The sequence below is a fragment of the Coenobita brevimanus genome, chromosome 91 (assembly GCF_032717465.1).
Source record: "Coenobita brevimanus isolate Jiangsu-jjx chromosome 91, ASM3271746v2, whole genome shotgun sequence".
Lineage (NCBI taxonomy): Eukaryota > Metazoa > Arthropoda > Malacostraca > Decapoda > Coenobitidae > Coenobita > Coenobita brevimanus.
The window spans coordinates 14690910-14716985 of NC_137044.1; the positions used below are offsets into that span (position 1 = coordinate 14690910).

The 26076-nt window shown below is 40.8% G+C and overlaps 1 protein-coding gene across 2 annotated transcripts; it reads left to right on the top strand.

Moving 5' to 3' along the window:
* The first annotated feature begins 15957 nt into the window (after positions 1 to 15957).
* LOC145411987 (cyclin-D1-binding protein 1 homolog) lies at positions 15958 to 24798 on the top strand. 2 transcript variants are annotated; one of them, XR_013899499.1, is made up of 9 exons: positions 15958 to 16048; positions 18079 to 18138; positions 18639 to 18728; positions 20208 to 20379; positions 20861 to 21008; positions 21661 to 21798; positions 22069 to 22242; positions 23081 to 23397; positions 23456 to 24798. XR_013899499.1 is itself a non-coding variant. In XM_080281957.1 (8 exons), exons 1-8 carry the CDS (start codon positions 15964 to 15966, stop codon positions 23231 to 23233), a joined length of 1020 nt encoding a protein of 339 aa, XP_080138083.1. In that variant the 5' UTR covers positions 15958 to 15963; the 3' UTR covers positions 23234 to 24798. The 2 variants fall into 2 exon arrangements, 1 of the variants encoding a protein (XP_080138083.1); XM_080281957.1 differs by having other exon boundaries at positions 23081 to 24798.
* Positions 24799 to 26076: the final 1278 nt, after the last annotated feature.

Genomic DNA, 26076 nt, shown 5'->3' on the forward strand with positions numbered 1-26076 from the left:
AATTTTTGGTTCCTTTGCTTTCATTCCATTCATTTATTTACCTCTCCTATTTCTCTCTAGCCCTTTGTATACAGTCAGCAATCAGAGATAATTCATCTGCATATAACAGCTCAAAAAGCAGTAACTGATACTGACATACCTGCCAAGATAAGAGCACATGATTCAACACAACTGTGATGCATCCCACTGACAGAATTCCTCACTTCACCCTCCATTCATTCTCAAAATTCCCCCTGCATACCGTAGTTTCACCACTAATCTGTTTCCCCACTGCCCATTATTACTGTCACCCAAACGACTGTATCAAATGCCTTCCCCAAATCTACAAACAAAGTAGTACACAGGGTTGGTGATTTTTTAAATTATTTTTTTAAATGAAGAAAATTATGAATCAATGATTTTATTTGATTTTTTTATTTATTTGACTTTTCTGTTTATTATATAGCTAATATTTCAAAACCAGTATACTGAATACTGTTAACTTCACGTCCTGTCTATCCACTGATGGTTCAGGCTGAAAGCCACTGCCCAGAATCCACACACATACCTGTTCAAGTCCTGACTGTACTCTACTGGTTAAGGCTGAGTTGTCAGTGTTAATCAAGATGGCATATTCCAAAGCTGATTATATTACCACACTGAAAAATCTTACACTGTTATTATTATGACACTGTCTTAAGTGACCAAACATAGCCTAGCCTACCTAGTCTTATGGGTTTGGTTTTTGAAATATACAGTAGACTGCAAAGTTAGAACAAACTCATGAGAAACTGGAGAGTGTTTTGGCCTGAACTACACTAGTCATCGTTTTAGTTATTATATACTGATATATTTCTATGTTTTGATTTATGGCTCAATAGTTCAGATGTACAAATAATTTCAATACTTAGTTACACAAACATAAAAAATATTTTTTCTGTCATACAGTGTAGCAATTTCTAATGGCACCATTTTCCAATATCTGCTAACTTAATGCTTATGTATCTGAATAAATGAATGTCAACACAAAGTTATACACAACTTTTATAAACCTTCAGATTTTTTGTTAACTTTTAGATTAAAAAATAAAAAAAAATAAAAAAATGATTTTTAGCAAAATAGTCAATGATTTAATCACATGATTAAATCAATTTGATTTAATTCAAAGCCAACCCTGGTAGTACAGTACTGTAACTTTCTTTTTCTCTCTCTTGCATCTGTCTTGTTTATTTCCATGTCCTAGTCTTGCAGGTCTTATGCTTAATTACCAGGTAAACTCCCTAATTCTGTTTTTCTTCTTCCTAGCTCTACCATTCTTCTGTATTAGTGCACTATTTTCAGTCATCAGAAACCTATGACACTGCACCATCACTGTCAGCAGAAACCAGCTCCAGCAAAGGTGCGTGAAAATGATGTTTTTTGGCTTAAAAATGTAAAATAACAGTAGGAGTGCAAATTTCCACTTTACAGTTATAACAAAAACCAGTTACATATATCCTCATCATCGAATCCTGTGTTGCCCAACGAGAAGCGTAAAAGCCAGGGGCTAGGCAAGTTGGTCCAGACATTTAAGATCAGAGTGACCAGCCTCACTCATCCCTGAACATGGGTGGATCAAATACAATTGTATTTGTATCTGAGGTGTATTTAAATACATTTTCAAAGAATTTGTATTTGTGATTGCATTTTGGTACTCAGAAAAAAAAGTATTTTGTACCATATTTGTATTTCTTCATAGTGTTTTATGTGTTGTTACAGGCAATGTGTGAAATTTTTCATGCATTAATGATAATAAAATGTAATTCTGATATGTAGGTATTTGTAACTGTATTTTTGAATTTGGGAATAAAAATATTTGTATTTGTATTTCTGTATCATAACTTCAAAAGTACCCACTATATATCCACCGTACTGTATTTGTATTTGACCTCTAAAAAAAAGTATTTGATCCAACCCTGTCCCTGAGCGGCATTATGTAAGCAATATACCCCTACCACCCCTTGGATATAAATCTGCACAGGCTCAATCCAACTGGACCACCTTAATTACCTACTAAACCACCAGGCACCATAATTTGGCTATATGGTTACCATTCAGAGAAGTAAATGGTTTCCTGGTGTACAGGACACCATTTGATTTTGTCACTCAGTGTAGAATCACCTGCAGACAGAGGGAAGACGAAAGAATGAAGGAAAGAAAGACAGAAGAGGAAAGGAAGAGAGGAAAGAGCAGGCCCCTGAAAGCAGCACTACATCAAGTGAGTGGATGGTGAGCCCTCCACCCCTTTACTATACAGTATAAAAATGAAATACTGTATTACTTACACACAAGAGGACGAGAAAAAGGCACAATATAAGAGAGAAGTGGAGGAACAATTGGGTAAATATGAATAGGAGCAGATGGGGGACATGGAAGGTGTGTGCAAGATATTCACAGAAGAAATATGTGCAGCATGTGATGTGGTGTGTGGAAGGAAGAGAAGACGGAAGGGGGTGCAAGGAACAGCATGGTGAAATGAAGAGGTGAGACAGGCTGTGGCACAAAAGAAGAAAGCATACAATGAATGGATGAGAAATAGGGGCATGGAAGAAGCTGAGAGGCGGAAGAGAGAAAAATATGTACTGTAGAAAGGAAGAGAGAGGTGAAAAGATTAGTAAGAGAGAATAAGAAGAGAGCGGATGAGGAATTTGGAAGGAACTTGAGTGTAAAGTGGAGGGACTGTAAGAAAATATTCTGGAATGAGGTGAAGAGAGTAAGACAGGGTGGCAGTGAAGTTTGTAGGGGAGTGAAAGATAAAAATGGTAGATGACTAGTGGAGAAGGGAGAAAAAGTGAGCAGATGGAGAGAACACTTTAAGGAATTGTTGAACATAGAGAATGGAAGTAATGTGAGTATAAGTGGCTGGGGAATGGCTGGGAGAAGGAGGGAGGTGAGAAGACAGGAAGAAATCAGTAGGATAGAAGTTGTGGAAGCAATGAAGAAAGTCAAATTGGGGAAAGCCCCAGGAACTGATGGGGTGTGTGGTGAAATGCTGAAGCATGGGGGAGAGATAGTAGCAGAATGGATGTAGAAGATGTGCAGATTGGCCTGGGAGGAAGGTAGAGTCCCGAAGGATTGGAAGTCAGGTATAATTATTCCCTTGTACAAAGGAAAAGGGGAAAAAGAAGTGTGTGGTAATCATTGGGGCATTTGTCTTCTTAGTGTAACAGGAAAAGTGTATGGTAGGATACTTATTGACAGAGTTAGGAAAATAACAGAGGAATTAGTTGGAGAAGAACAGGGAGGCTTTAGGAAGGGAAGAGGTTGTGCAGATCAGATATTCATTCTTAGATCTTTAGTGGAAAAGTTTCTAGAGAAGGGAAATAGGTTGTATGCGGCTTTCATGGATTTGGAGAAAGCATATTACAGGGTGGATAGACAAAGATTGTGGAAAGTATTAAGAATATATGAAGTGGATGGAAAGTTGTTGCATGCTGTGAAGAGTATGTATGATGGTGCTAAGGCTGCAGTGTGTGTGGATGGTGAATTGAGTGAATTTTTCTCTTTGAAGGTTGGGTTGAAACAGGGATGTGTCATGTCTCCATGGTTGTTCAATCTGTACATGGATGGTGTAATAAAAGAGATACATGGTAGGGCAGTGGATGTTGGAGTGGCCCTAGTGAGAGAGAGTAGTGTTTGGAAACTCCCTGTACTGTTGTTTGCAGATGATACTGTGTTGTTAAGTGAAGACAAAGGGGAGCTGCAAGGCTTGGTGGATGAGTTTGGGAGAGTGTGACTGTCAAGTGCATTTTGGTGCAAAATATTCTGGGCTTCAAAAAATAGGAAATTGACGTGAAAAATATAGGAAAAAAATAGGAAATCTATAGGATCATTATCAAGGTTTAGCAGCCAAAAAGGGCTTTATTATAGTAGTAAACTATGAGGAAAAATGCAGATTGAAAATTTTACACAGATGGATCAATGAAGACAAGAAAGCACAAACATGTTTTTGACAATAGGTTCGTGATTTCCTCTAATAGCCACTGATTTTGATATGGTCCTGGCCTCCACCTCCCCTTACCGCCAGCCCTTAATCACCACCTCACATGTAAATGTCATCAATTGTTTTATATTAGTGGCAATTCAATTTAATTTATAATCATCTTTATTGCTTCAAAGCAACACAAAATCAAATAATGTGTTTGACTAATCCAAAATAGGTTTTGTTGCAATAAATGTAGTTCCACAAGTTATTGACTAGCTTTCTCTTAGGACATGATCATGTAAGACCAATTAAAGAAATAAATTCAATTTTTAATGAAAACATCAATGGAAGATTCCAAAGCTGACCTCCTACAGACAGAAATGGATATTGTTTTTGTGCATTCACCATGGATATCTAAGATGGTAAAACACATAGCACATCATAAAAAAGTAACAGAACTTTAAGAAACTGATGAGAAATACATGTACTTTGACAAAGTCATTGTACTACTTGTACTAGATGAATTCTCTTCATCATACTTGAAAATATAACATACAATACAACTGCCCTTTCAAAACTGAGAAAAATATAATAAAACCAAATTTGTCACACATGTAACTAGCATAAGAAACTAGTGTTACTTTGATTTTCATTCTCATGAAAAAGAAAAAAAAAAACTATGTTGCATGGCGGAATACACAGATGCAGAGCTGCTAGAACACCAACTATGTATGAAGTCACCAATGCCATCTTTTTGGGTCCCCCAAGATGGATTATACTGTGTCTTTCCACTAGGCATGATTTTTCAAAAGCTAAAGTCCTCAAAATCTATCAAAAATCTGCAAACAGAAAAAAATGCACGGCATCATCAGAGTACATAATTATTATGATTAATGCAGGATGACCACAGATAACACTTTAACAGGATCCTTCCCTACAAATGATACTTATTGCAGCTATAGCTATTGATTTTCAGTACACTGACACAGATTTCAACACACAATATCCAATTTGTATTGAACATCAATGCACTTACTCTGCAGAATTTTCAAAAATATAGGAATTTGGTGAAAAATATAGTAATTGGGGTTCAAATACAGGAAAATATAGGAATGTCTGAAAAAATAGGAAAAAACAGGAACATCTGACAGCCTGAAATGGAATCTAAAGGTGAATTTAGGGAAGAGTAAAGTGATGGCCTTTGAGAGGGGTGAAGTCAGTGAATGTACAGTGAGGTTGGATGGTGAGGAAATAGAAAATGTGAGTATGGTATGTTTAAGTACTTGGGGACTGTGATGAGTAAGGATGTTAGTTTGGAGGGTGAAGTGTTTGAAAGGGTACAACAAGGAAGAAAGGTTGCTGGTTCCTTGAAAGCAGTGATAAACAGGGAAGTGAGCAGGGAAGTGAAAAAGTTGCTGCATGACAGTATTGTGATACCAACTCTAATGTAGGGAAGTGAAGCTTGGACATTGTTGGAAGGACACAAGTCAAGAGTGAGAGCAATGGAAATGAGTTATTTAAGAGGAGCTTGTGGAGTCACATGGAGAGACAGGCTGAGAAATGAGGAAATAAAGAAGCACTGTGGTGTGGATGTGGATGTGATAGGAAGCGTTAGGAGGAACACACTGAGGTGGTTTGGCCATGTGGAGAGGATGGAGGGTGAGAGACTGACAAGGAGAGTGTATGTGAGTGAGGTGGAGGGGGAGAGAGGGAGGGGGAGGCCGAGGATGAAATGGAGGGATGGAGTGGAGAGGTATATGAGAGAGTGGGATGTGAGTTGGCAGCAGGGCAGTGAAATGGCAGGGGACAGGGCAACGTGGAGGCGATTAGTTTGTGGCCACCCCGTACGGGATTAAGGCATCTGGCAATAGATAGATAGACAGACTTACACACATGGTTCATTAGGGGAGCTGAGGTCCATGACTGCATACAGTACTGCAGTCTCATGTTGGTACCTGTCTTGCATTGCTGTCATGTGCGTGAATGCAACCACACTCTTCGATGGCACTGCACACAAACACACACACCTCCATCATGGTACAATCTGAAAAGAAAAGCTAAGGTTGCTACAAATAAAAACATTAAATCATAAAGCAAATATCTTCAAAGCAAAAAGTGCAATTTAAAATTGTGATTTTGGGGGCAGAAATACATTTTGGATAAATAAATTCATTTGTCCTTCCACACATTATTTAATCAGTAATGCTTGCCTCCAAAAATTTGTGGGACTAATAGCTTTTCCATCACAAAATGTTTGCAAATACCAATATCTTTGTGTTCATATTGTTACTGAGCCCAAAATGACCAATTCTTACCTTTTTTTTTTTTTTTTTTTTTGAGGAAATTTTCGTGTTGCAATTTCCAAGAATTTTGTGTCGCCACCAAAATTTCTGTTTGGTATGTTTCTGAGGCTCCCTTTACTTATCTCTATCTAATGCAAAAAGAATTAGGTCAATACCTAGGGTATTTGAGGTCGTGATCAGACGTGCTTGGCGCTGCTCCTGCATATCGAGAAATTCTCCACTTCGCCGGCCCCCAGCACACCCTAGCTCTTCTTTAACCTGGTTTTGTGTTTCCCTTATTACAATTTTGCAGTTATGGCTCGGGGAAGAACTACTAGACGTGGACGGGGTAGGGGAAACTCTAACTCTGAATTGTTGCCACCGCTGTCCGAAACAAACATGGCTGCAGCTCCCCTAGCACAGGTAGTAGTAAACAATGATCTCGTCCCTTCATTAGACACCTTTCCTCCTCTGCCTGGAACTACAGTTAACCATCACTCTGATCAGCGTGGAACGTGCAATATTGTAACTAGATTAGATGCTAAAGGCTGTGATCGTTGTGAAACCTGGTTTCACCCCACATCTATGTGTCTGGGCCACCCAGACCAGCTAGTGGAAAGTATTAGAGAGTACGATGGTCAGGGCATTGCCTTTATTTGCACAGAGTGCCGTTCTGCTACTGGTAAGAGCGGCACCGTGTCTGACTCTGCATTTAGGCAATTGTGTCAAAAGGTCAAAAAATTATGTGAGGCTGTCCAAACTCTCTCTGCTAGGCCCGACCTGAGCAGCATTGGCCAGGCAGGTTGGGCCGACCAACAGCCTGAGCCTGGGCCCGGCCCATCCATGACAGACAGGGATAGCCTGAGAACTCTTATCAGAGAGGAAGCTAAAGAAATGGAGGAGAGGAATAAAAGGAAGACATCAATAATAATTAGAGGCCTCGAGGTACAATCCACCGACGCTGTAAATACTGCTTTTGATCCCATAACCAGACTCATTCTGGGATCCCAGGTGACTCTGTCAGACGTAACATGCATTAACAGGGACAAAAAGTTGTACCGTGCTAAGATACTGGATGACGACGTGAGGAAAGACCTGCTAGATAATGCGAGGAAGCTACATAACACCCAGTTTAGCCACATCTATATCAATAGAGACCTGACATACAACCAAAGAATATAACTGCATGCCAGGCATGCACAGCATAGCACTGCCAGTGGAGGAGCGGCCAGGGGACCCACCGATACCGGCCCAGCTAGCCCCCATGCTGCTGGAGATGCCACGGTTATACCCAAGACTTCCCGAACCCAGCTCACACCTTTGGACACTCAGGTTGCTGCAACCCACGCACAAGATAATACACCCATGAGAAATTTAAACCATTAACCTCGCAGTCCTCCCAGGCAACAGTGAGTTTTCACAATTTGAAATTCAGGTTCTGCAATGTAAATAGTATAATTAATAAATTACATGTCATCATTGATTTTCTATCAGACAATGGAATAGATATTTTTGGAGTCGCTGAAACCTGGCTGCTGCCTGAAATCCCCGATTCATTTGTTCAGATTAATAACTTTAACCTCTCACGTACCGACACCAAAGGCAATACCCGTAAGCACGGAGTATGTATATATATAAGGAGTAGAATAAGTTATGTAGGTATAAACACCAACTGTGATAATGTCTGTGTCATCCATTTAATTACATTTAATCTGTACATAATAGTAATATATCGCCCTCCTTCTAACAGTGATGCTGATAACCAAGCATTACTAAATTTCTTACTAGACTTCTGTCCATCCTAAGAGGTACTAATTGTTGGAGACTTTAACTTACCACTTATCAACTGGAAATCAAGCACAGCACTGGCTATGAAATATCCTCCCCTCCATCAGTCATTCCTGGACTGTTTTGCATGTCTGGGTCTGCACCAGTGGGTAACTATGCCCACATATCTAAGCTCAGGCACCACTCTAGATCTTGTCTTCACATCCGAGAATGATAGAGTAGGAGAAATTGAGGTAGTGAGTCCCCTGCCCAGCTGTGGACACTGCCCTGTGCTAATACAATATTATTTTCAGGCTGCTGTGGTGACAGATAGCTATTTGCACACCAAGCACTCCTGGCATAAAGCCAAATACAACAAAATAAATAATCATCTGCGTGAAATAGACTGGCATTTTGAATTCCAAAGCCTGTCAATTGATGCCATGTATGACAGACTGCAGTCCATCCTTAGCCCACTAATTGACCAGTATGTGCCGAATATGCCTAGCACACCTTCCTCACCTCCCAGATCACCTCCCAAGGCCTTAAAAAACCATCGCAGGAAAGCCTGGGAAACATACAAACACTCCAGGAATGTTTATGGAAGACTATCTCCTGAGGCTTCCCGAGCTCTATCACACTACGACTCTCTCAACGACACCTTTCGTAACTACTTTACACACGTGCAAATCAATCACGAAATGTCACTGATTAGAAAACTACAGGTCTCCTCAAAACCATTTCACCAGTACATCAGAAATAAGAAAGTAGGTGCACCCTCAGTAGGCCCCATAAGATTGGACAATAGTGTGTTAACATCAGACTGTACTCAGATGGCAGAAACTTTTGCTAAACATTTTTGTACAGTTTACTCAACTCATGCTGCCTTCCCTCACCAAACTTTTGAGGGTATCCTCGACAAAGTGACCCTATCCTTGCAAGAAGTGAGACATAGGCTCGCAGCACTGGACCCGAACACCAGTATGGGACCTGATGGCCTCCACCCCAGTCTTCTGAAATATTGCCCAGCCTTAGCATTACCCTTGTTTTTGATATTTCAAAAGTCTGTCACCATTGGTAAATTGCCACATGATTGGAAAAAATCCATTATCATTCCTATATTCAAGAAAGGCTCTTGACACAAACCTCTTAACTATACAGTAGTGCACCAACTTTCGCTACAGCAGGATTCGCGGAATCCACTTTCGCGGCATGCACCAAATATTCCCTAACTTCCACTTTCGCTTGAAAAAAATCGATTTTCGCGCACAAATTTTGGGTTTGGGACAATATTTTGAACTTTGAATTTCCTGCACCGCCCGCCCGCAACCCACCGCCATCTTGAATGACGTCATGTCAACAGTCTGTCCACCCATTCCCGCCATTGTGTACGAGCGTGCTAGCTCCATTGTGTTGGATTCTCACGGTTCAATGGCCTCTACTATAACTGGTAGTGTGGGGAAAGGGCCTGGTGGTGTGGGGGGAGAGCCTGGTGGTGTGGGGGGAGGGCCGAGAGGCAGTGGTGGTGATAAAAAGTGGCCGGGACATTCAAAGTCGGGAGGAAAGGCCAAGGCTAAAAGAGAGTATCGTGTTGGAGTGAAGAAACCTCAACCTGGTCTCTGTGGTATGTTTCTCCTCATATAATGTGTACTGTACAGTTTTTATTGTTTGTATCTCACAATGCAATGTACAATAGTGATTTGATGTACTGTATTGCAAGTGAAAATGAAAATCTGATGTTACTTTAGGATAACCGGGAACCAATTAGCCTTTCTGCCATAAAGACAATGCCCCAACTTTCACTAATTCCACTTTCGCGCATTATTTTTGGACCCAATTAGGCGCGAAAATTGGTGCCCCACTGTAGGCCTATTAGCCTAACCTCTGTCTGCTGCAAAACCCTGGAAAGATTTATTACAGAGGCATTATACAACTACCTAGACACTAATGGAGTGCTGTCAAATGAGCAGTATGGATTCAGACAGGGTAGTACTGTAGATGACCAACTGTTACTCGTGTATAATGATGCTACGGCGGGGGTGGATGCTGGGTATGTTGTCTTGTTTGACTTTAGCAAAGCCTTTGACATCGTCAACCATTCGATACTCACTGTCAAGCTGAGGCTACTTGGGGTCAGTGGTTCCTTGCTAACTTGGATCTCTGACTTCCTGTCCGGCCACACCATGCAAGTGTCTGTGTCCGGCTGCGCCAGTTCCTCAAGGAATGTTCTCAATGGTGTTCCCCAGGGATCTGTTCTAGGCTCCTTGCTCTTTCTGGTATATATAAACTTTCTACCCTCATACATACGCTCCAAATGTAAATTCTTTGCTGACGACATGAAGATTTACCTCAAGTTGCGCCAAAACACTTGTTCCACATTAGCTGTAGATATAAGTACATGCCAGAAGGACACTGATATGGTCTACAATGTCGCTGGGTCCTGGGGTTTACGTTTCAATCTTGACAAGTGTACTGTTCTGCGATGTCAGAGAGGCCCAGTAGACTGGAATTCTATTGGTGCTCTTCAGTACTATCACATGAACACCACCACCCTCTCCGTAGAAACTACACACAAAGACCTGGGTATCTTGGTTGACAGTTCACTGAAATTTCATTCGCACATAAGAAATACTATAAAAAAGGCAGCAGGCCTGTCAAATAATTTACTTAAGTCCACCCTCTGTCGAGACTGAGATTTTATGTTGACTTTATTCAAATCCCACATCAGACCCATCATGGAGTTTGGCTCCACTGTATGGAACACAGGCTACCACGGAGATCAGAGGCTTCTGGAGTCTGTACAGCGCAGATGGACTAAGCAAATCAATGGCCTGTCCGAACTCAGTTATGCTGACCGTCTGAAAAACCTGGGCCTGTATTCTGTAAAAGGGAGACTGATCAGAGCTGACCTCATTAAATGCTGGAAAATCTTCCATCGCCAGTCCCCAATTGCACCGCCTGAGCTTTTTCTCTTCCTTCGTTAACTCACACCAGGGGCCATAGATTCAAGGTGGCCAAGCCCCGCACTTCAGCCGAGTGTAGACGCAGGTTTTTCAGCATCAGATGTATAGACCTCTGGAACTCTCTTTCAGATGATGCTGTTAGCGCTGACTCAGTTACATCATTTAAAAAGTCCCTCCACTCACAACTAGGTCACATCCTGTTCGACTATATTGAATAACTAAGACTCTTAATTCGAAGTCCTTCAAGTAGTGCAACTACCGTGCATATGGCACAAAACTCACCCTGTAATCAATAATCTATTCTGATGAGGATGTATATAGGAAACAGGGCTGGCGTGCCAGCAGGTATGGGCTGCCCTACTTCTTAAAAAGCAGATTCCTACCGAGCCATACTGTTAATTGTAGTGGGGTAGCCAACCAGGTGAGTAAACCAGGTGAATACCGGGTATCCATTACCATTCTCATGAACGAAAAACAAATGCACACACAGATCCACACAAACAAAGCTTGACTTTACTATTTAGATTTAGTGCCTCATCAGGAAGGCTTGGGGCTAGATTATTCAGTACTGTCTGACATTAACCCTTTAACCGCGGGTGTCATTCCAGAATGACATTGACAAAACTGGACCAAACCGCGGGTGTCATTCTGGAATGATCGTGAATATTTTGAACACCGCGCGTTTTTCCTGTGCGCAAATTGTCTCACGCAAGAGTAGCTGTCGAGTTCTTTCACGCCAGCCATCCCACACCTCCCTCCTCCAACCCCGAGGGGGCCCCCCCCACCCCTGCCCTGACCCGCATCAGTCAGTATCTGTCCAGCTCTGTGCGTGAGAATGGCGCTCCATCCCGACTCATCGTCGCTCGCTTCCTCCTCGCAAGTGATCAGTGCTAGTGTGCCTTCGACCTCTACACCGGTGAAGGAACTGCCGACAGCGAGGCTGAAGGGGTTGAGCACTCCAGAAATTAGAACAGAGCTGGACAAAACTGTAAGTACTACTCTGGATTGTGGCAGTGAGAGTGATACACTTACAGCAAGTAGTGACGATTTTGCTGTGATTGGTGGTGAACCCTTTACCATTGACAGTGACAGTGATGAAAGTGATCGTGTAGTTTCCCCCCCACCACCCCCAACTTACTCTGGGAAAGGGAAGGCGCCTATGGGGAAAATTGGTATTGCACGTGGGAAGGGAGTGAAGCGCAGACTTATGTCTCCTACACCAGCCCCTAGTAAGTATTTCCCATCACTTTCCCGTTCCCCTAGCCCTATTGCCCTCACATCATCTTCATCTTCTGCCGTGCCCTCTCCTCAGTCTACAACATCTGAGGAATATGAATTCCCAGAGCCTGCAAAGCGAGGGAAGGCAGGCCGTGCAGGCAGGGCAGGCCGGCCTAGAACAAAGGGGATGCGTGGCAGTTGGAGGGCAAAGCTGGGCGATAAGCGAGGTGATAAGCGGGGAAGAAAGGGTCAAGTTTCACCACGCACCAGGTCAGTAACCCCCCCGCCCAGCTCCCTCACCCTCGCCACCCCCCCCACTCACCCCCCTCCCGCTCACCTCCTGCCTCACCCATTGCCTCGACCTCAGCTCCTCATGGGGAAACGAGTGCAATGCGACCTGCCACTTCCACTGAACCACGCACAGGGAAAGTTGATGCATTTGTTTGGTCTGACGGTGCAGATTTTCAGCCACACAATCCGCCGTTTGATATGACAAATGCTGGAATACAGCCTGCCTTTCCATGCAACGCAGGAGATGATTTTGTGGACTACTTCCTGGCCTTCTTGGATGACGAAATCGTGCAGCATGTCAGCGATGAGACCAATAGGTATGCAGCTCAGTGTGCAGCAGAAGGGCTGGGACCTATTGGCTCACCAAAGCAAGTGTCGTGGTTGCCTGTCGGGATCAGAGAGCTGTATGTGGTCTTTGCATTGATGTTTTTGATGCCCCATATCAAGAGACATGAGTTGGAGGAGTACTGGCTCGTGGATGACATTACTTCTATCCCAATATTCGGGAAGTATATGTCACGGGATCGGTTCCGACAGCTGCTAGGATACCTGCACTTCGCTGACAATGGAAACCCGTCCCAAACTGACCCTTTGTGGAAAGTGAGGGATTTTCTCAACAGGATTAGGGATCGATTTATGCGATTTTTCCGTCCTATGCAGAAAGTCGTCATAGATGAATCCCTGGTATTGTTCAGAGGATGTCTCAAATTCATGCAGTACATCCCCAGCAAACGCCACCGCTTTGGGATAAAGTTCTTTGTGCTGTGTGACTGTGAGACGGGGTATATCCTTGATTTCGTCATCTACTCTGCAAGTACAAAGGACGTGAACAGGAAAGACCCCCTTGGCTTCTCTGGCTCCCTTGTAAAAGTGCTGATGGAGAGGTATTTTGGTGGGAATCATGTGCTGTACACAGACAATTACTACACAGCACCGAAACTCTCCAAATACCTGGCTGAACACGGCATTGGCACTGTATGGAGCTATAGGAAAGAGTGGCCAAGTTTCCCACAAGCATCATCCTCATCCAAGGGAGATGTGCACCTAAAGAAGTCAGACAAGCTTCTGGTGATCAGGTGGCATGACAAGAAGGTCGTGAATATGATCAGCACCATCCACAAGGTGGAATTGCAGAGAACTGGGAAGGTCAGCTACAGGACGGGAGAGCCAATCATGAAGCCTGATGCCGTCATTGATTACAATGTCAACATGAGACTTGTTGATAAGTCTGATATGATGATTGGCGAAATAGACTGTCTCAGGAGAAACACCCGATGGTACAGGAAGGCTTGCCTGCACATGCTCGATAAGTGCATGCTCAACGCCTTCATCCTCTACAAGACACAAGTCGGGGGCATAAGGCAACCATCCCTGAGACAGTTCTCCAAGACTGTCGTGCAGCAGCTGCTTGCACGATTTGGTCAGGTGACGGCATTGATCCCGAGGCGACACTCTGACACACAACCTGACCGTCTTGAGTGCCGCAATTACATGAGCCGGCACCAGCTTGTGAAATTGCCTCTTACAGCAGGCAGCAGGTTGTCACAGGGCCGCTGCAGAGTATGTCATAACACCACACGGAGGCCTCGGACGAGAAAAATGAGCACACACCAGTGCCTGGAATGCCAAGTCGCTCTCTGTGTGACTCCGTGCTTTGCCGAGTACCACTCTCTGAGTAAATACTGAAAGTGACAGTGATATACAGTGATGCGACAGTGACGTGCTTTACCAATAATTGTATAATGGATAATGTAGTAATAAGGGATATTTTGCCTAGAAAAAAATGTAAATATTGGCCAGTATAATAAGTGATATTGCAATAAGAGAATCTGCGGCACTTGTGTAATTCTGTGATGCGACAGTGACGCAATATAGTAATAAGTGCAGTGTAAATATAATGTATATTGCCCAGATTATATGTAAAATAATATTAGAAGTTAGAAATAATGAAAAGATCGCCTGAAACGTCAGTGAGCGGGTGACGCCACAGTGAAGTGAGGCACAGCCGCAGTGAAGTGCCTTTTACCTACCTCAGTGAACACAGAGTGGGTGTTTATCATATGTACAGTGTTCATATATGTTTATATTACTATTATCAGAGAGTGGTTGGCATTTGGTACTGGTGTGTGGGGCGTAAAATAGTGATTTTACACCCCTCAATTCTAACGGCTCTGCCCGTCCTCTGAAAATCAGCAAAGTCATGAAACCTACATCAATGGAAAGCTGAAGGTTAGTACTTTCTAATGGTACCTTATTTTTTTCTCTAGCTTTATTCTGTGCAGAGTTATTAAGGTTTAAAGGTTTGTTTACATTTGGCTGAAACCCCCACGGGAGAGGACAGCCAGACCAAAACAATACCCGCGGTTAAGGGGTTAAAGGATAACAATTCACTAGCCAATGAGCACCATCTTTTTTTTTCTTGTTTGTTTCCTGTGGAAATAGGGGCCAGAGCCCAGAAGTACAGTATTAAACTCCAATCATCCCTGGCATTTAACCCTTTCTCTCCAGTGATGTATTTATTATTCTGATCCTCAATGCTGAGCTGTAACAAATGATTAATGATGGAATATTGACGTCATACAGGAGTGCTAAGGACTGATCTGCCGGCCAGTTGTCCTGCTGTCCACCATCCTCGTTTTGGAGGTCAGGACGGGGGCCATGGGACGTTTGTATAACTTGGCTGCTCCATTCTGCGATACCACATGAAGGCGTCCCTCTCCAGCATCAAAATTATTAATACAATCTGAAATGGACTACCGGTAAAGCTTTCCTACGCCTACCGTAGAATTTGTATCATCCAGTCCTCAAAAATCGCAAGAAAATAATACCACCAACACATTCCCCAGAAGTCTATAATAGGTATTAGTACTCACACCAGTTTTACATGTACAAAAAAGGGGAAAAAGAGTCAGTAAATAAAAGAGAAGCCTCACCTGGAATATGGCGACACGACGAGACGATGAATATAAAGACCACGGGTGCAATCAAATACTGTGTTCAATAATTTAATTATAACTTAACGATAAAGATGTATTGATGTATTTATTCGGACTTTTTTTTTCAACTTTTCCGCCAATTCTGTATGAAACATATTATTGATATATTTAAGGAAAAAACGCAAACACCGCCGAGCGAGCTTTCACGAACGTTCGCTTTGCCGTAAGCCTTCACTCTTCACGGCTCTTGTTCTGGGACCTTACGTAGATGAGGGCTTCACTCTTCCCACTACAGTCTTTTACATATCATAATGTTAAAGGAAGAAGGGCAGTTGCATGGAATGGAATTATTCTCCTCCATGGGCTCTTGGAGGAAAGATATTGGATGAATTTTGGTTGTGGGCCGAAGTAGTCACACGAGAAGCTTCTTCGTTTTTTTTTTTTAATTAATTTCTCTAATTCGAAATAATATGCAGTATTATGATGTAAGGGTTTATCATGCTTTTGGTGATACGACACTGAGCCATAGCCATTGCCGAAACAACCGATGTCACAACGCAAACATGACAACTCAGGCGACTGCACATCTCTCTAATATATTACAAAATAGCATAGAAAACCTGATGCTGGCAGAGCAGCAGGTTCAAGGTAGGTTGTAAAGAATAGAAGTTAAATTACAATGTGAACAGAGTTAAAGTTAAGGGCAGTACTTACCGAATTACCGTGGTGTGGTGGCTATTGGGGTCTATTGGTAGGGGGTCTGTGCACGCCTACATGTATATGTTTAATGTGAACTGCGGTAAAAAAAAAAAATAAATAAATAAAAAAGGTAAGAAAATTGGGCTCCCGGAAATGATAAAGGTTAGCGCCACATCATTGTTATTTCTGACAATTATTGTTTTTTTAAGCATTATACTGAAAATACAGAACACCCATGCATATGATTTACAGTTGTACTTACCAGTACCGTAAACTGTAGCCAAATGTGCATAGTTATCAGTTCCAAAATTTGTGGAAAAGTGGTGTTAATGATTAATCATTGTTAGTTTTACACAATGGCAGCTGGTTGCTTGCCATGGTGGGCTTTCAGGTTGGGGTGGTCCTGGTGCCTGTCCATCATGTCACCATTCAGTTTGACCCAGTTAACCTCATCTAACCCAATGTAATTTAATGTAGCCAAACCTGTTCTAACCTGACTAGCCAAGAATGAATTGAGATGAATGGGCTTTAGGTCCAGCTCAACCTGTTGACCCCTGTCGGACACCAGTGACAGTGTAAATAGTCCAACCTTACAGCCTTTTGTATCGTAAAAGTTTTTTTTGTAGATGTTTGGTGTCATAAATAAATTACATAATTATTTAGCCAAATCTTTGTTATAAAATTATAAACATTTGTTAATGGGAGTTGCCCTAGACTTCATCCAATGATTTACCATGTGGTAATATGTTTGTCTGTTGTTTAAATGATTAAACATCTCCGAGGCAGATCAGTTCTCTCAGTGATGTGGCATTTTCCTTCATGATTTTAATAGCCTGGAAAAGTGGGAAGAACTTTGAAGATCAAGGAAAATGTTAATTAAAACACAGCATAATATTTTAAAAGACCATTTAGAAGGGCTGAGAGGTAGGATGGGAATGCAGTGTATTGGTGTTGTGACGAGAGGTAGATTGAGATGGTTTGGGCATGAGGAGAAGATAGGAGATGATAATTGGGTGAGAAGTGTTAATGTCGGGGGTCCTGTAGTGAGAGGTCGAGTGAAACGGACCTGGGATTAGGTCACTGAGTGTGACCTCAGGATTAAGGGACTAAATATGGAAGCTGCCAGAGATCAAGCAGCATGGAGTGCTGCCATTAGGTGACCAAGGCCGTCACATGCAAGCATGTTGGAGCCTTCAAAGACGAGAAAAAAAAAAAAAACGATTTAGAAGTGTGAAATGTCCGAGCCAAGTTTTCTCCAAACTGGGCTCAGCTTTAGATTTTCAATCTTAACCAGTGCAAGAAAGCTACATCCTTTGGTTCTCATCTGGGCATGTATTGGTCTTAATTGGACAGTCTTCAGTCTTAACCTGGGCAGTCATTGGACCTAGCCCTTTTATTGTTCAGAGGATAATTTGGGGGCATTAAATTAACCACACAGAATGGGATCATACTTTCCCGAAAAAATCACAGCTTTCAGTCCGGATATTTTGGTCCTAACTTTGGTATTCTTAGTTCCAGACCTTGCCAATCTTTGATCTAGCCCTAACAGTCTTCGGTCCTAACCTTGATGTAGCTAGTTTTAAAGATTATGGTTTTATGTGTATTTTTTCATCAGTTTTTTAAAAGTTGTATGGATTTCCAGATTTTGGGGTTTTCTTCATAATGTAGTAATTACCTCATGTAGCAACGTTGGGTCTGGTTAGTACTTGGATGGGTGACCGCCTGGGAACACCAGATGCTGTTGGCATCCCTACGTGTCAAGTGGGGTTGGTGGAGGATTAGTGCCCTCCCTGTAAAACAATTAACTCTAAGCCCTTGGCCACCCCATCTGGGATACATGGCGTCTGGCAATGAATGAATAATGAATTTACAAAGGTATTTTTTTTTTTTTTTTAATAAGAAAAATGAATTGTAATGATTATTACATGTGCTTAGTTGTATGCTGTTGTTTTTAAGATGTTTCATGGTATATCCCACAGAAAACCCTGGTCAGCGGGAGATAACTGACTTCTCCATGGACAAGTTTTGGAATGATATGAGTGAGTACAGTATTGTATTACAGTATTTCAGCATACTGGGTAAATGTCGTAATGTGATACAGGCCCTTGTCTTAGTCTACAGTGCAGTATTCACAGTACTGTATATACATTAGTATATAATTATGGATGTGGTTACTGATCATGGAAATACTCTGGTTCATGCAATGCTGTATAACTGAATGTTTAATAATCAAATCCTGGTGTAATTTAGTTAACATTTTACAGAACTCTTGCTTACTGAATTTTATTTCTTTGCATTATGGGAAGGATTGTACAGTGGGGTAGGATCGATAAACAAGGGAGGAGAAAATACAGAAGTGAGAGAACTGTTGACAGCATGCCCATTGAAACTAACAACACAGTTATTCACATGCTCAAGCATTCATAGTCCTAGCTTTGCCCCATAGCATAATAATCTGCACATTTTTTTTTATTTTTGTTACATAATCTGCACATATTTTTTTCTCATGACCATAAATAATACTATTTTCATTTAACAGCAACCATGGCTCAGAAGCTCTCCTTTGAGTGTACCAAGATCTGCATCTGCTTTAGCAATGCTCCCATTCCAACATCAGGTGAAACTTCAAGTAAGTTCATTGTTCTCCTCGAAAGGAGTACATAAACTTGTCATACTTTGCACTTGCTTGTTGAATATCACTAGGGACAAGTGTAGTCAAAACTCAGTTTTATGCTAAGCAGCATTATATAATGCAGTATTAAGCTTTATGCAAAGCAGCTGTGTATACTGCATAATTATACAAAACACTTAACCATTTAATTTCAGTTATGTCTTTTATATATTTTCCATGCTGCCATCAGATTGGGTGTATTGTACTTTCATGAGTAGATCACAGTACGGTAGTCTGTATGATTGAGAAGTGAATGCAATAGTTCATAATAAACTCATTCAGGCACAGAATAAGTTTGTAGGAATTCATTTCTATGCATTTCTGCCTGCCTGGCAGAGATACTTTTATTCTTGGCAAATTTCTTCCTCCAGATATTGATGTTATTGCCATTGACTGTATGTTTTTTGGCATCCTAAGTAGTCACTGCGTATCATGAGCTCTGAAAAGACAAGAAAAGATGAGCGTATGACTGCATTTTTGGATTCTGAATAAAGAATCTGTCTCAGTCATCCTAATCCTCTGTTGCCCTCTCAGGAGTGTAATGGCCCAGGGCTAGCCTGTGTAGTCCAAGCAGTACCCTAAAGGCCTGTAAGCCAGGAAACCATTTACAACACCAGGTGATAACCTTATAACCAACAAGTACATGTTCCCTATTTGTCAGCAAGTGTGTTGGCAGAGGGTTAATGCCTCTCCCCATAAAACAACTAACTCAAAGACAAACGGCCACTCCTGACGGGATTATGGTATCTGGCTATAGATAGTTACATAAGAAACTGATAGCTGATGATAAAAGTATGGGTAGCATGAAATCTATTCCAGCATCTTCTAATATGTTTCCTGGTACTTCAGAATGGCGTACCGTAGTTAGTTGCTAGTATGTTTTAGAGTTATAGATTTATATCCTTCAGCAGTACATGAGAATATGATGTAAATCCCCTTGAAAAGGTTGCATTGTAGCTGCTTCCCAGAGTTTCATGATGCATTTCAATTTGCTAGTCACTTTTTGAAGAAAGCGGTGGTGACATGTTCGTAATGCTGAAGAGGGGTAAGGGCAAGAGAACAATAAATCAGGAAACATATTGTAATGGGGTCTAGAAATGCTCTACTGGTGCACATGAGACCGCTGAGCCAAAGAAAAGATCTCTTTGCCTGTGGGCAAATGAACATAAGACCTCATTACAATAGCATCAGTGATTTGAAATCTGAGTACAGTAGTGTGGTGTACTTCCCATTCACAAAGTATAACAAAGTTCCACTGTTCAAGCCTTTCCACTATTACTTTGTGCACCTATGCAGGCAGGGACAGAATGCTGTAATGGGGTTATACTATAAAAGACAGACTGATAGTCAGTGCTGTATGTATCTGTATTGCATGTAAGCTTAGAATTTGAGAACACCTTTTTTGGTTTAAGTGAATATGTTTGATGTGACCTACAGGCCTACTAAGTGCTGTGGAGAGTACAGTGGTGTGCCTGGTGTCAGCGTGGTATCGACTGCCCCTGGCCCAGGGCAAAACGCTAGTGGAGGAAGTGCGGGCAGCAGTGGTACGAGCAATTCAGAGCACACGACAGCTCATTAAGGTTATCAAGGATGAAGGTGGAGAAGCAGTGTGAGTTTTTATGTTCCAGTAATTTAGTTTTGCCTTTTATGTACCATATTGTGACATATTCATGAATACCTTATTCTGGAGTTTGATACATAGTAGGTGATACTGTATATGACGATGTACATACTGTACAGTAGTGCCCAGAAATGTATCAGTGGCAGAAGTGAAAAAGTTATGAAAGGTTTGAAGAATGGGAAGCCAAAAGGTTTTAGTTGGCTAACATTTGTGCAGAAATGATAATGCAGTATATACATGGTTTGTAGATATTGAAAGTAGTGTGGCAAAACAGAAATTAAGGTGGCTGGTGTTATGAAGGCATTGATATAAAATATAGGACAGATTCCAGAGATTGCAAAGGATTGCGGGAAAGTGCATTAGTGCCCTCATTAATGTATGGATGTGAGATTTTTGGTATGACATAAGCAACAAAAGTGGGGAGTAATAGCTGTGAAAATTAGACTATACAGTTATTCCATACCCACAGAGATGCCCGATACCGACAGTCAACTGGCGTGGTGTGGCAGGGGTGTGACCTTCTGGAGAAGTGTCCTCGAGATAACAAGGCCTCTGTACTGAAAGGACTCCGGGAGCAGAACAGTCTGGTCTCGGATGCTTTCTCAGAGATAACAGAGGTATATTTTTTTATACCATTATATATTAGCTCACATTTTAACTTGTCCCTCTTTTTGTACCGGTATTTGTTTTGTTAGTTTTAGCCTATGGTATGTAGTCGGTAGATCACCCACTGACAGCTTAGGCAGCAACTAATTGCTTTCGTTGAGGCAAGTGAATGTACAGTACTTCAGATTATTTACCAAGTTACTGTATTATAGATTACTATGGCAGCTCACATATTTTGTAAATGAATCTGTGAGAAATCAAGTTGTGGAGGAGGCTAGCGAATTGAAAGGAGATCAGATTGAATGGATAAGGTACGTATAGAGAGGTACATGACAATGGTTTGCCCCCCCCCCCCACTTTTTTTTTTTAGGTCTCTGCTTGTTGTATGTAAAATGCATCTATAAAGAAAAAGAAATGTGTGTGCAGATGAATAGACATCTAAGGAGGAATCATGATTCTGGGAGCTTGAATGATGTGTAAATGATTTCCTGACCCATTTCATATGGCATGCGGTGGATAATTTTGCACTGTCATGCTCTTTCTTTCCTTGGCTTTGGATATTACCTTATCCAGTCTTTAGGTAAGAAAAAGTCATGATGATGATAATGATCATAAGACTGGAAATGTTTATCCAGTTTGAAGTTCCAATATCTATTCCCACAGGCTCTGGAGGGTGATGGGAGTGGGTGGAGCAGACTTGGTGGAGACAGTGAAGAAGAGGAAGATGATGATGAGGACAAGTGGAGCAATGAGGACAAAGATCTGATGGGTCCTTCTGTCAACCTGGTCAAGGCAGCCAAGGTCTACACATGTTGGTTTGGATAGAGGTTTCATATTTAGGTTGCTCTAATTGTATCTGTGTACAATAACCCCTCATCATAAATTTATTTGTATGATGTTCTTTTTGTTGAGTCCACGTTAGATATTTAAAAAGCTCACAGTACAGTATTATAGTTCCTTTGCCCGAGTCAGGAGGGAAATGTTGGCAAACCTTTGATAGTACTTGCACTATTGCCCTCTCACCTTTCAGGTTTCTGTATCACCAATTCTTTCCATCATTCCCACCCACAGATTTTGTATAAACGTGTTCTGGCAGCTGTTGAGAAAGGTGCTTTGTGTGAGACCCCCAGTCAAGTAGAAGAACTAGATCAGCTGTTTCAGGACTGTAAGCAAGTGGCAGCTGTGGTGGATGTCCTTATACTTGAACTATACCCACCGCTCAATATTCACAACATGGAAGAACAGGTAAATGTCTTAACTACAGTACTGTCCGCATGAAATTGGATTTAAAAAAATAATAAGCTAATTTCATTTTGCTTCCTTTGAGTTGTAAGAGTTCAAGACTAGGCCACCCTAGTCCAGTGCACATATGGTTAGATGGCCATCCTATTCCCCTTGGTGGTGGTACATGACTGAAAAGCCACCACTCACCTCTTAGGTATGGAATCAGTGCAAGACCATCACTTTGACTGGGGCATTCCAGCTAATTCCTTTTCACATTTTCTAGTTTTTGTGACCCATCTTCTGTGTGGCCTTTACCATTGTCATTATACTGTATAGCCTAGCACAGTACATGTGTAGACAATAGTGTTTTGTCTCTGACGGTAGACCTGGAAGCAAGTTTAGATTACCATGGTGTAAAAAGTCAGTACACACAAATGCCATAACAAAAACAGTAACAGCCAATGCTGTACTTTCCCCACTTCAAGATGTTGAGGCCTTTGAACAAGTTACCTTAGTTCAGTGCTTATAAAGAGAGTTGACCAACATTCCCCTTGATAGCATTCAGTGATCAAATAGCCTCCAGTTTCATCTTGGGGATCAAACCACAAGTAATAATTATTAGAGCAAATTCTTGTTACGAGTATATGTTAGTGATGTGTTTCAAATTTTCACAACATTTTCCAATCAGTTGGTACAAAAAACTTGAGGAAGCTCTCAGATCAGACTTACAGGTTGTAGTGTAACTGTATGAGGTAGTTGTGTAAATTTCTGTGAACTTACTAACAAAAATTAACCAATAAAAGGTGACAAATAAAGAAGATACTCTGTACAAGATAAACAACAGACTTTTTCTTGACAGTCACATCTACTGGCAAGTCATGTGGGAACAGCGCTCAAAACAGCAGCCAGAAGCCATGTTGCAGGGGAGGAGGACCAGCCACACCTGGAGTTTGTTCAGAAGGCTGTTGACCATAACCTTGATCGCATGAAAGAAAAACTGAGCCAGAGATAGGCAGGAAATAATTGAGTATAGAAGAAAGTAAAATGAATTTGAATAAAGCAAGAGTTCAAGAAACTTATATACCATACTGTATATGGGAAATTATTCCACTGAAATAAAGTTAAAGGTGAGTGTAGGGAGAGTTTATCCTGATCTAATATTTTGGAAGTTTGTAGGTAGAAGTAGCAAAATCCAGGATATAAACAGATGTGGGAAATGTCTGCCCAGTTCTAGGTAGAAGTAGCAAAATCCAGGAAATAAACAGATGTGGGAAATGTCTGCCCAGTTCTTGAGTTACAGGTAAGCGTAGAAAGATCCTGATCTGATTTGTTGTAGGAGAGTACCAGTATATGTAGAACATTACTAGTAATAGGACTGGATTGTAAATGAACCTCTTCATATTGGTGACAGTTTTTATTTAATTTTGCTTTTACCAAACAATATTCAACTTCAAGAGGGGTCTCTAGAAGTAGTGTTTATTGAAGGTTGTATCTTTTACCAGACAGTTTGAAGGCCTTTTCAGAGCTGAAATTAAATTGTATGGAGATTACAAGAATACAGTGAAAAAAGAACATCTGGTTGAGAGATGAGAGATTATCAAGTTGCACCATATTAAAATATGTCATAAATACATGCTTGGGTACAGGAGAGAGGGATGTTAACTGTGTTGTATACATTGTTTACAGCTGAAAAGATAATGTAATACCATGTAGCTGCTTTCTACTTGGAATATATAATTGATTTATAAGATAAAGTAGTTGTGAGGGGAAATATGTGATACATGAGAAAAATTAATTATGAGCAGGATTAGCCCTGATCTTCAAAGAATGTGTAGCCAATTTTTTTTCAAAAGATTCCATACCTGTGCAACAAACCAGTTTTTTATATTTCCAATTATTTTACATAGCAGCATGCAATATATAGTTGCTTGATTAAATTTGCAAAATAAACTCTACTATTTCTGTTTTTAATTCTGGTTTTCCATTCTATGTCAAATTGTATTATACAGTATTTTCCATTATCAGGTTTAGCAAGCTCTAAAAACTATCACCTAAAATTATTTTCTATCTCAAATTGCAATATTGGTGATTGGCAGCGTGATCCTTGATAAAGGAGAACCAAGTTCTGTAATCAAATAGATTCCAGAGAGAAAATGTCAATGTATCTCTGAATTCTATACAGTAGGTATGGAGAATGTGCCTCATAGGCATGAGTAAGCTTGAATTTGTTATAGCCTGAAATTTGAAAGAAATTATGTCCCATCATACTTCTTCACCAGTTCATATAACCCCAAAAACAATTTATTTAGCTTCTGTTCTCAGTAAATCAAGAGTAGAAATTAGTGGGTCATTTGCTTACCCTCTGGACTACTTCATCAAAGAATATAATGGATTTTATATTGTCTTGCAGTGTACCTCATAATTATTTACTTTGACCATATGGCTTAAAATGTTTTTTTAATTATTTCTTTTTTAAGAAAAGATATTCTGATGTAAGGATGCAATTTTTACTCATTAATAAATAACAGAGATTTGCAGTCGAATGTTCATGACATTGTTGATAGTTAATTTTTGTTACTGGCTAAATTTGTTGAAATGATAATTATATTCATCATACGAGCCATGAGTTTTATTGGTAATTCTGTGTACATCCTAAGTCATTCTTCCATCATCCAGTCCTATGTTGCCCCATGAGGAGCATAGGAGGCCGGGACTAGGCAAGTTGGTCCTGACATTTAAGATGAGAGTGACCAGCCTCACTCATCCCTGAGTGACATTACATGAACAATAAACCCCTGATCACTAGAGGAAACTTTTAGCTCAAAAGTTTTATTTGTGTAAATCTGTCAGATGAATAAAGTGTATCTTAATGGTTCCTATAGAAATCTACTGTAGTAATTATACCATCAGGGAAGGGTTGCATCATACTTAATCTTATTTCATCATTTTGTCATCATAAATTTGTGCGATAGTTTTTCTTATGTGAAATGGGAAGGATTTATTATTAGTAGTAGTATTTTTTCATGAATAAGAGAATGACCATCCTCCGGCTTCCACCCTCACCTCCTCCTGTGAAATAAGAAGTACAGTTTGGCTGTAATACATGGTGGGTGACAGGGTTGTTACATACTTGTACTGCTAATAGAAAAGGGGTATTCAGCCACCCACTTCATTTGCTCACATTATATGTTCAGTTGGGGTGAAAAATTCACCCAAAATTTCACCTGTTCTGCTTGTCATTTTCATCTGCTGGCTAATATTCCTAAATTACCTGTACAGTATTAGAAACTATGTTTTCTTCCTGTATATAATTTTCCTATTTATAATGTGTCAAAGAGTAAAGTGATGGACAAGTGACACAAAGGAATAGTGGGTGAGCTTTTGTCCTTAACAGTACAGTGTGCCAGGAATATGTATCTATAAATCAGTTGTATAGAACTCGAGCACAGAGCCATGGATGGGTATATGTAATATCTTCTGGATGTCTAAAATATAGTTTGCAGAAATTGATTAAGTGGAAGCATACAAAAGCATATAGAGGTATGTACTGTTATTGCTGGAAGAACAGCAAAATGTTCTTGGTGATCTTTAGTGCAAGAAATTAAAATTTTGTCATTGTAATCAGGAATGAGGCTGACTTGGGAATGTTTCATATTAAGTGCCATGTCTGTGTAGTTCGGGCAGAATAATCGTTAATTTCTCTGAGAATTTTTGTTGGTTGAGAGTGAAAGTAACACTTTGATAATCTTACTTTTTTTTTTTTTCTTTCTTTTTTCTTTTAAACTACTTTTACTGGACCATTGTGCATGCATGAAGTATCCTTTATTAGTGGTTTAATTTGTGGGGAGGGGGCTC